This window comes from Uloborus diversus, chromosome 2 (assembly GCF_026930045.1).
Source record: "Uloborus diversus isolate 005 chromosome 2, Udiv.v.3.1, whole genome shotgun sequence".
Taxonomy (NCBI): Eukaryota; Metazoa; Arthropoda; class Arachnida; order Araneae; family Uloboridae; genus Uloborus; species Uloborus diversus.
The window spans coordinates 140,345,485-140,357,924 of NC_072732.1; the positions used below are offsets into that span (position 1 = coordinate 140,345,485).

General features: G+C 31.9%; 1 protein-coding gene across 1 annotated transcript in view; it reads right to left on the minus strand.

Moving 5' to 3' along the window:
* LOC129217375 (netrin receptor UNC5B-like) overlaps positions 1-12,440 on the minus strand; it is a 408,265-nt gene that overhangs the window by 129,007 nt on the left and 266,818 nt on the right. Inside the window, 1 exon segment of the mRNA XM_054851665.1 lies at positions 6,199-6,252. Within this exon segment, the coding sequence (XP_054707640.1) occupies positions 6,199-6,252 (54 nt within the window).

Sequence of the window (12,440 nt, forward strand, 5' to 3'; positions counted from 1 at the left end):
ATGCGAATTATTTTGACCCTATCCTGTCAGTCAACAGTTACTAAATCACAAAGAGATTCACGTTGATTTGAACTGCTCATGATTTGTTTAGTATAAATGTGCCCAAAAAGAAAATGGGGAAACTCTGTTTAATTTTGCTGCCAGATATCTTATTACGAATCCAATCACAGACGATCATATTTCATAATGTGATGATCATCTAAAAGAATGTAAAGTGAACCTATCTAAGTTAAAAGAACCACACCACTTAAAATTATACTGATTAAGGCAGAAAGAGTTTGAAATTCATCTGGAGTTATTTCGTCGGTGCCTTTATGAATATGCTTCAATTCCAAGTTAGGTCAACCTGAAAAAATAAAATCCTTCAAGTTTAAAGGGTCCTTAATATAAAACGTCACAAACCAACAAGGGTGAATCTGTCAATGTAGAAAAATTGTGATCACGAATCAGACCTATTTTCATTTGAATTGATCATGATTTGTTTAATTATCACTCAGGGGTGCAAGTGAACTCAAGTAAAATTTTCTGAAAACCGTGTGAGATTTTCGGAAGCTTGACCTCCTCCCCTCTCCCTCGAAAAATTCTTCAAATATGCATACAAAAATCATTGAAGCAAAAACATTTAAAAAAAATTTTCAAATATAATTTTTCAGTTTTAGAATGTTGACAGACCAAAGTTTTCGGAAATGGCAACCCAAAATTTTCGGAAATGTCGGAAATTTCGGGTTATAAACACCCATGATATTACTTAACATTAACAACTTCATAAGGGAAAAAAAAACCATTGATGATAAGCAAAGGAATAACTGAACCATGGGTGAATGACTAAACTAAAAACTAAAGGATTAAGTTTCTAAATAGTCCCTACACCATCATGGCGAACCGCCTGCATTCACTCCGCCCGACAAGAGTATAATTTACATTTTACAACGTCTAGTGCGCACCCCTTCCCCTTTCCTCCCAAGGATAAACGATCTAAGACGGCCGGTAAAGGGGTGTGAAAAGAGAACAGAAAATCTCTAACGACTAATTAGTTCGGGGTGCTGCATTCTTCGGGGTTTTGTCGCGATCCGAGTTCGAAAGGCGCGATTGCGACCAAAATGAGATACCTGTCCAACAACTAAATCCGACTTTTCTTTGCAGGAATGGCAGTTTTAATTGAATGAGACGCTGGCTGCTTGCTGACAACATAATCGCGAGGGATATTGATGTATGGGAATGTCAGGAATCGGGGGACATTTTATTCCATCAGAATCCGAAAGGATTTAGAAACGGGGTTTGTCATAAAACAGAAGATATTGCGAATATTTCGATACGAAAATGTGCTTAATATTTCTGTATTTATTTACCACTTGGATAAATAGGTACTTCATATTTTAAAAATAATACCATTTTGCTTGTGGAAAAAAAAATCTGTGTGGGAAATTCTACAGATTTTTTTTTTCTCAAGCCTGATTGTTGAACACGCATCACTTAACACACCTTTTATTTTCGATGTAGACTGTGCAAAGCCGGGCGACGCAGCTAGTGGATAATAAGCAAAACATATGTTTAAATAAGCAAAGTTATCTTTTTTTAGAGTAAAAAACAATGCTTTGTAAAAAAAATAATAATTTTAGGATAGTTTCTCGCTAACTCTTAATCAATTATAGTTCAGCTGCAGTGGTGTTGTCCGACTGATGCTCCATTTACGCCATGTTGTTTGTTAGACGATTGGACTTGTATTAATTGTACGAGCTATGCAGGAGTTGCAACTTTAATCAAAATAAAAACCGAATATTTGGCGAATTTATAGTTCTGGTCTTGCAATCATAATTAAAAGTTATTATTTAAGCGAATATATTTTTTTTACCTCTAGAAACTTGATGCGGATAAACCGGAGATCCAGATAAACGCAGGCTGGATAAAATAGGTTCTATTGTATATACTTAATCATAAAAGTCTAATAAAAGTTTAAAAAAAGAAAAGAAAATACACTTGTAAAAATATGAGAAAATACTCTCAGAAAGTTATAGAGAAAACTAAAAATGTCAATTTAAATGAAATAAAAATAATCATCATTTTTTCGGTTCTAACCATCTTTCAAATAAAGAAAGATTTACGAAATCAGAAAATAGAAATCTAAGCAATACATACTTATAGCTGTGTAACTAAGCTGTGGTTCTGTTATTTGGGGTCAAATAAAAACTTTGACGAATATCATTAGAAAAAAAGAAGCAAAGGCAAGAGTATTTCATAACTGAACTCAATCATAAAAATTGGGCTCACGAATTGAAATTGGTGCAGTTCAAGAAACTACCCGAGAGCAATAAATAATAACACAATATACATTTGGTCAAACAACTTTGATACGCAATTTCCATTACGTGTTAGCTTGAAACATTTCACAACATATTTCGTTAAATTAAAATTCTTTCCAAACACATTTTAAGCTATAAACACAACTGCAACAATATTTATCTAACGCCGCAGTAACGCGAGGTTAATAGATGACAAAAGCATAAATCTTCGCGGCGCAAAAGGGCGCACCGCAACTGTAATGATTTTTCAATATCAATCCGAGAAACTACTGTTTTTGAAATAAATCTAATCAAATAACATAATCTAAACTGAGGAAAATACAAATAAAATTCGTAATTCACGTTTTTGAGATTTATATGCTATTTGAAACAAACAATTCATATATTTTGAAACTCCTACAACACTGCAAAAAGGTTCAGGTAATTGATTTTAACAGAACATCAAAAATGTTGACGTTTTGTTAGCTCATATTTGTGACAATGTGATCTACTAATTTATTTCATTTCGCTTGGTTAATGTAGCGAAATAAGTCAAAAAATTATTTCTTCCATTACGAAATCAGACAATCTTGGCATACTTTTACTTTCATTCTAATACATACTAGTCTACGTATACATTTTTCTCAATATTTCTTTGAAATTATATAAAAAAAAAAACAAATAAAATTGATTGTTTTATATGCCCAAGTCTTAAAATTATTTTCCTCATGTTTTTATTTTTAACAGGGGTACGCTACTATGTCTCATGACTTTTTTTTATGTACGACTAGTGGTACTTGCACGGCTTTGCCCGTAGTACAAAATCAAAAGGTCATTTGGTTCGACTGTATATTTAAATAATGGATGATGAATTTCTCGCCAATTGGCTGTGTTCATTCGCTCTTCCCATGTTACGGTTCCACGTCAGGATAATTTCGTAATTCACTCGTCCATCTTATGATAATTTTGCTCCGGAAAATATTCTTAAAATTGAAATAGAAAAAGAACAAAATAGAATTTTCGAAAAATCGCTTCGCGGTGCACACCCCCATGCTACAAACTAACTTTATACCAAATTTCATGAAAATCGGCTGAACGATCTAGGCACTATGCGCGTCACAGAGATCCAGACAGAAATCCGGACAGAAATACAGACAGACTTTCAGCTTTATTATTATTAGAGAAGATATAAAAATCTAAAAGCAGAATTCATTTTCCATAAAGAAATCTAAAATACAATGTCCATTTTCCTTCCGGCTGTACGAGATACTCTGGTATTTTGCACGATTACGTTTCAAAAATATTGTGTAAGATAAAATCAATTCATCAGATCATAGACGAAATGATTTCGTAATACCAGATCGGAGGTAAACCACTCATACGTTTTCTTTATTTTCATATCAGATATTTTCAAGTTACATAACAAAATTATGAAATTTTATTAATTTCCTTTTGGGCTGGATTTTTTGCGCTTATGAAACCCAATGCAACTAGTAAAAAAACTAGAATATGCCACATAATAGTGCGCAATGGTTACACAAACGTTCTTTAGGAAGAAATAAGGAGGTAACTTTCAAAACGGATTATATCCAGTTACATATAATATTTTTTTTTGGCAAAACGAAAAAAACGTTTTACACACAAACACTAACCGTTAGAATTTCGAATTTCTCACAACGTTTTAGTAGAATAACAAGTGACTAGTGTAAGTCGGAAGAATTTTTCCTCAATTTTACCAGACATAAATTGCCAATTTTATTTTAGATATCGTCTCCCCCCAATATAGTCCCTTTAAAAAAAAAAAAAAAAAAAAAAAAAAAAAAAAAAAAAAAAAACCACGCATTTTTTAAGAAATGAACTTGATTAGATTGAAAAAAAAAATTAAACATTTTTTAGTATATTCTCTTTTTTAGCCTACTTTCCCAGTAAAAGTCAGAAAAAGACGAAAAAAGCATGAACGAAGGCTTAATGCATCTTAAAAATATCGCGAAAAACAAAAAAAAAGTCAAAAATTAATAAAATAATTAAATAATAAAAATTGAAAAATTTAAAATTGGAAAGTAGGGTATTGAGATGGGGAAAAACGTCTGTCGGTCTGTCCCCCCCCCCCAATAACTTTTGAGTGAATAGTCCGATTCGAACATTTTTTTTTTTGTTCGAAAGATCTCGGAGAGGACACCTTATTCCTATATTTCATTTTTTGATTTGAACTATTTTTTGCTCAATTTTTTGAACAGTTAAAAAAAAAACGTAACATTAGCGCCTACGGGGAAATTCAAGGCAATTCCGAACTGTGAGGCGAATTTGCTTCAAGAAAACTTTGTAAGCAAAGGCTTTTGATGAAAAACTCCAGATTCCGACTCCTAGAATTAAGGAACATCTGACTCCGATTCCTGTGCCCGACAATTCATCGGACTCCGACTCCCCGATTTCGACTCTGGCTTCGTAGCTTTGGCAAAAATTTATACACGGAGGACAAATAACTGACTCCGATTCTTGGATATTCGACTCCGACTCCTTTATCCCAAAATGAGATTTACTCCGACTCCGCAGCTATGGTTTAAACTGTGAAATAATTATTGTTGATATGACTTGTTTTTATTTTCACGCTTAAGTTTTTAGTTTAGGTATTCGGTTTTCGGCGGATAAACTCGAAGTTATTTATGTTTCTACATAAAGATATTCGCAGGCGATTTTTTTTTTTTTTTTGACAATGAAAATTATTTCTTTAAGTTGACATTTTATTGTTTTTATTTAGTTTGGGAAATGCATTAATTCATTTAAAAAATTATTTTTGGAAACAGGGGAAATGAGAAACGATTTTTTTATGAGTTGATGTATTTATTTTAATAATCTTATTAATTTTAATTATTATTCGTTCGTTTTGAAAGCTGTTAAAAAAAAAAATTAATGGAAAAAAGTGTATTAGCTGCTTTGTTTAAAAAGTGCTGCTATCTTATTTCTTCGTTTTTTTTTTTTTTTTTTTTTTTTTTACCCATCTAATTTTTTAGATGAGTGAGGAATATTTTAATTCTAGATATCAGTTTAAAATATTTAAAAAATATGTTTGAAACAATTTGCGATTTTAGCTATTTTTGAGAATATTGATCAGATACTAGAAAGTAGTATGGGTATACGGGAAAGTAGGCTCGTTTAGTTTCAGACGGAACTTCTTGTTTTTCACTCTACTTATTCCTTCCTACTTACTTGATTCTCTTCACTGAACATTCGAAAAAAAGGACCTTCGATCCATGAACAATGTTTGAACAATGAAACCAACCAAGCTGATTCAAACAGCAACGTTGTAGGTACTAATATTAATAGATTACAACTTTTATCACAATTAATATATAATTACAATTTTTATCACAACTACTCACAATTTAATCAATAATTAATCACAATTTAATAGTGACATTACTTATTTAATATTAATTTGGTAATCGCAATTTGAGGTCCCGCTTGCCTAACTGATAACAGACTTGTGCAAGGTGCTGCGATATTTCAATAGGGACGGGTATCACGCTTGATTGGAAATGTTCAAGCAGTGCTTCGCTCCGCTATTTTACGTGTGAACTACCTTTGAATTGGAAGTATCAAAATCAAAGTTGGATACGGATTGTGCCCTTTTGATATGAAAGTGAATGAGTGGGTACCGGCAAATAAGGGATATAAGTTCCACTTCGCTGTAAAAGACTTGGCGAGATGGTATACACCGCTTAGGTGGTAAAACCAACGTTTACGCATCTTTTAAAAGGAGATGTAAACCACTTCCAGAGGAGAGAAGTTCATGAGTCGATAGGGCTTGTACAAGAGATTCTGAAAACGGGGGGAAAAAACTCATTTTTTTCCTCCAAAAGTGGATATAATCCGTTTTGAAAGTAAACTCCCCAAATAAATGATTACAGCAGAAACTTACCTTCTTCCTGTGCTTCAGTCCCGTATGATAAAGCTGGTTCCTTTTCTTTTCCAACTATAAAAAGAAAACATAAACATTAAACATTCTTTCAAAATAAAATACTGAATACAATAAATGAAGTAAGGGGCAGTCTACTAAAGGTGTAATGCTTTGAAAGGGGAGGGAGGGGGACAAGAGGACAACAGGAGGGAAGAGCGTAACATGAAACTTGAATCACACATTTTTTCAAAACAATATGATAATGAAAAACAGCGTGACATGCGATAGAGGGGGGGGGGGGGGGGTGAAGGTGAAGTTTATCTTGCGACAAAGAAGGGAGGGATGTCAAAAATGCTGAAAACAAAAGGTGACATAATTTATGAACAGCCTCTAGTAAAAGATTATCCCCCCCCCCCCCCCCAAAAAAAAAAGGCTAAGCCAGATTATATTTTGCGCAGCTTTCCTATGCTTTCTGACTGATGTACAGTACAGTTTATTTATTTATTTTTTTTAAAGCAGTGCTTAGTAAGAAACATATAAAAATATTCCCTATAAACAAAACACAAGGGCATATTTTATCGCTCTTTCCTTTGAACTTATAAGTATTATTACTTTTATTATATAAGTATTATTTTTATTTTAACCTAATTATTCTTATTTTAAAGAATGGAAAATGTCAGAACTCTGTCAATATATAAATATAGAGATAAATAAATAAAATAAAACAGAAATAAATATAAAATATGTAAATAAATAATCGTAGCAAGGTCTTTGTAAAATTGTTCTGAGGTAAAATAAATACAGGGAACTTGCCCGTAAAATGAACGTCACTTTGCGAATCTTTAACCTAGACTAAACTATTGTTTTTTAAGTTTATTAATTGCGGACGTGTTTGGTCAAAGATACATAGAAACTCTTTGGTGATACCATACAATATCCAGTTTTTATAATGTACTTTTAAACAAAACACAGACTTAAACGAAACTAAAAGCTCCAAAAAAGAAAAAAAAAATCAAATATGTATGATCTGACAGAAAACTAAATTGAGCCATCAAAAAATGGAATAATCCATTAAAGAAAAACAGAAAAGAACATTATATAACGTGAAAATTTCCATTAAGATAATCCTACGACAAAATAAAAATTTAAAATCTCTATTAAAATGCAAAATAATCCGCCATATAAAAAAACAATCATTTAAATATAATAAAAACTCAAATTAAAATAATAAAAGCTCCAAAGTCAAAATATAAAATTAAAGCAAGAGGAGCAAAGATGGTGGCGACAAAATCATAATTTTCAAGTTTCTCCAATTTAGAAAGTAAACAAGTCGCCGAGCGCCAATAAAGTGGTTGTACGTGAAAGGTACCACACAGTTATGCAAACAGATTTTTAAAACGAAGCGTAACACGCCCAGTTTGGGCTGTTTAAAATTTCTTAAAATTTAAAGGCACAGAAAATAATATGTGATTAATAATCCTGTAACTGAAAACAAATCAAATAAGAGAACTGCCGAAAATAGACTGTCCGCTAGAATTTAAACGGATATTTTTTTCAAAAACAGGACAATACAACACAAGTACAATAAAACTAACTGTGATTAGAAAACTAAATTATTTAAATTGCGTAATTTTCATTATTAATTAATATTACTATGAGAGTTTTGATACATAACACGCACACGAGTTATAAATGCTTAGAAAATCAAAAAGTTAAATGTATTCCCGTCATAGAAAGTTAGAAAGTTGAACAGACAGCGTGCTTTTCGTCATAGACAACGAAGTTAATTTTAATTTAAAATACAAAATATACTCTGAAGCCCAGTAATGAGAAAAAGAACTAAAACTACTAATTAAAAATTCTTCATCAAAACTTCTATTTAAAATTCGGCGATTTAAAGGCAGTTATGCCGAAAATTAATTTTACCTCATCTATTTTTTGCATCCCTCCTGATATATTTTTTCCTTTCCCCGCAAAAGTCTTACTTTGATGAACACCGCCTCTTGTCGCGGGAAAAATAAGCATACTTTAGATGTAGCACAATAAGCATTTTTCTTAGTTCATTTTTTGCAGGGCATAATCGGCTAGTACAGAACATTTCTTCTCTCTTATTAAACTAATTGCAGAAAAAAAACACACTTGAAACAAGAAGGGAAAAATATATTACGTTCGCAAACCGAAATTCATAAAAGAGGAGAAAAAAAATCCCGCTTCTTTTTGCAACTAACATTCATTTCTGCCTCAGCAGACGATTTTTGTCAAGCGTAGTTCTCCTTATTATTAATATGCTGAAAAAACGAACCAAGCAACCGCAAGGCAAAAGAAGCCCCAAAGTTAGCTTCTGGCGAAGAAAAATCGGCGTTCCGAACATTCCTTCGGGGCATCGCTGCACCTGTTGCCCAACATCCACGTTTGTTGGCTTACTTGAAGGATATTGGGGGGAGGGCTGCGCTGTTTAATTAGGATCACAACATCCCACTGACAGCGAAGAGAGGGAATCACGCTATGGGGCTTGACGGCTTGTTCTTTATAAGCACGTACGGAGCTAAAATATTCTCTGAATTATGCAGACAAAAGGACCGTGAAAGCAGACTATTAGAATGAATAAAAGGAGGTGAGAATTTGATCGAAAAGCATTTCTTCTGAAGTTAACGAGTAATAGAACTTGTGGGCAAAACCGTTTTTAGCCTACTTTCCAATAAATAAACTAAATGAAAGATGAAAATAAACAAACATGAAAAAAGTCTTAACTCGTAAATATATCTAAAAATAAAAAGGCAATAAATAAACGAATTAGCTAACTTAAAAAATTCATTAGCTCCAAAAAAAAAAAAAAAAGCACGTAGAAGCTATGAATAGAGGAAGAGGAAGTGAGTGTACATCGGTCTATTTCTCTGAAAAATATACAAAACAATTTCAACATTTTATAAAATATATTTTTTAAACGTAGTTAATTAATTAAAACGATTCAGTCAAAGTTTTGAAATCGAGTACAGCGCTGGGAGGAAAATGAAATTTGTACCATTGAAATAGTTTGAGAATATTTTATTCCAAGAAAAAAACCGGCTGATAGGTAAAGATACAACAATTAACCACTAATCGCTTGCTCAACTGTAGTTGTGCTTTAAAATGTAAAACATAACTGAGTTATTTTCTTTTCGCAAAAATCTTGGTTAAACAATTCAGTCAAAGAATTTAACAGGTTGATTTCGCAAGGGAACGAGCTGATGTATGCATTACATGACGTCCTTTTACACCAGTTTAATGTTATTTCCCCATTAATGGGATTTTTAATGTGATTCAATAGTTAATTCTCTAAATATCACCCACAGTGGCTAAATTAAAACCAGGTTTTTAAAAAATATATTAAAAAAATCGCGAAATTTGTCGCCAAGTTGGCGGCATAACTTGGCGGTCAAAAGATTGGCGATATATCGCAAAGTGTCCGCCAAATTATAACACCACTTGAGTTTGCATTGAATTTACCAATGATTTCCCCCAAAAGTGGTGCAAAAGATCCCTTCAGAAACATCCGAATGCAATCAAAGGAGGAGGTGCACAACTAGACCACACTAGGAGTCTACGTACCAAATTTCAACTTTCTAGGACATACCGTTCTTAGGTTATGCAACATACATACGCACATACACATATACGCACATACATACGTACATACAGACGTCACAAGAAAACTCTTTGTAATTAACTCTGGAATCGTCAAAATGGATATTTCAGACGTCTATACGTTCTTAGGTATATATATGCACGTGTGGTTGGATCGAAAAAAAAACTCAACATTCAATCGGGGTGAGTAAAATGGAAATTAAGTTCGATTTTTGTGTGTGTGTTTTTTTTTTTTTTGCGAATACAATACATACTTCCTTTTATTGTAAAAGGAAGTAAAAACTAAACTTGTGTTTATGTATACTTATTTATTTCTTTTTAATGGAACTGTATTCAGGGTTCATACTCTATTTGGATGAAAAAAATCCATGATTTTTCCAAGACTTTTTCATGACTTCATAAAAATTTTCATGACCTTGTTACATGAAGACAATAGTACTATTTAATATCAACTTGCAACTTTTTGGAAATGAGCACTAGCAGAACTTCTACTTGAATGCCACTACCTCATTGAATCACTTACTTGTGATTGAAAAAATATCAGCATACACCTAAAAAACCGCCCAAGTTGGTGCTACATGCAATATTTTTGGATGTGATAACCGGACTGTCTGATATATTGCATAATAAAATAAAAATGCAGTGAATGGAATATAATGATGCTTAAAGGCTTTTTTCTTTAAATAAACAGGCAAAATGATAATGAATGCGACAAAGGGTGAATGAGTCATTATTAAGTTTCAATAAATTTGCTTCAAAAGTTGCCCTTTAATGTCAATAGTACATTTATCATCCTCATAACTTGACAGTATTTTGATTCTTTAAAGTAAAGCCACGTTCCTTAGTTGTTAATTCATGTTTTTAGTTTCTACACCAGACATTAAAAAAAATCAGTAAGTAGTGAATAAATCTTCTGATTCAAATGTACTTGTTTACTAATTTGCACATTTTCAAATGCATACATTAGTTTAAATTAATAGGTTCAGAAATTCTAGAAAATAGTGTTTGATTTCTGAACATTGAAAGTAGCTTTGAATTGCATGGATTAGTTTTGCGTGCTGGGCAGAGTAATGTTGGGCAGAGTATTAGAATTCCCCTATTTCAGTATTCTATCATCTGACTACAGATCTTCATTTTCTAAAACCTTCAACAAATAAAGATAAACTTTGATAAATTTAATTATAAAGTTTTTACGAGTGATGGCAACGAACTTGGATGCAATGGAATTGCGTTTTTTGGGTGGGTGAAATCAAGAACATGCAAGTTCGCTACTACAGAATATAAAAAGCATTGAAAATAATTGTAAATTCAAAATGAGTGATGTCGAAGCACTAAAATAACATTGCAAAAAAAAGACGAGCGGCTACAACAGAAGTGGATGCAATGAGATTTAAAAATTCAGATTTGTTTTCAGAATAGTTTAGTTTTCCAGTTTTAACAGTTTTGTTGTGCAATACTGTTAAATCACTCAAGATTTCAAATGCTCTTTTAGCTATTGTTTCTTTAACTTTGCCCAGGACATTTTTCCATGACCTAAAATAAATTTCCATGACTTTGTATGAAAATTTCAATTTTCCATGACTTTTCCAGGTCGGAAATTTGTTTATTTTTTTCCATGACTTTCCAGGATTTCCATGACCCGTACGAACCCTGTGTATTTCTAAGAGGAAATAAGATAAGACTTAAAGCAATGTATATTTTAAGAACCTAAATGTCGAACTTCATTACAATCATAATGAGTCAATAACTATTAGGGTCATTCTCCAGAAAATGTAACTTTTGAACGCAAATATTTTTCAATTCCAAAACGTTTTTTTTTTTTTTTTTCATTCTTACATGAAAGTGTTACCTACTAGAAGTAACCAGAAACAATTTCCCAGCTAAGCTCCAATTATTTTACTCATAAAGAAAAAAATTAAAAAATGCCTTGTGTTCAGGGGAATAAAAAAAAAGAATAAAAACTTTTAATGTTTAGAAATGGAGCCCAAATTAATATCAAAGTAGTAATTTTGTTAATTGTGCTTCGTTGCTACAATCTGCACATGTTAAGCATATTAAAACTTGTTCACTTCTTTTTTTACATTAATTTCCATGCCTGAAATTCAAGTTTACGGAGGTGAGAAGTCAGAAGAACCACATTAAGTTTTTAAAGCAAAATCTATTTTATTGTTTTCCGATAAAAAATCTCGCAACTTCAACTATGGCTAAAAATAAACAAGGGTTAAACCCTTGTATCATGGAAAAAAAAATTTGATGTCGTTACTGCCACGTGTTCATGAAGAACTGCATTTTGTGTTTAAATAACAGAAATGAGAATTTATTGTGTGACATGTTTCCTTGCCCTACTAAAACGAACTAAAACACAATATTAAAAAGTTAAATATACTTAAACAATTAGTACTTGAGACACTTGGGAAAGAAATAATAAATAAAATACTTTTAACTAAACAATTTATTAAGCAACATAAACAGTTACGCCAGGTGTGTGATGTGCCACGGAGGTAAGAATTCTCATATTATGAACCAAAAATAATTCTAAAATAAAAATTATTATTGAAAAATTGTTGGCAGGATTAAATAAATATATTTTTGATGAAATTAAAATTCATTGTTAAATGAGTTGTTCCTTAAAATTTTTA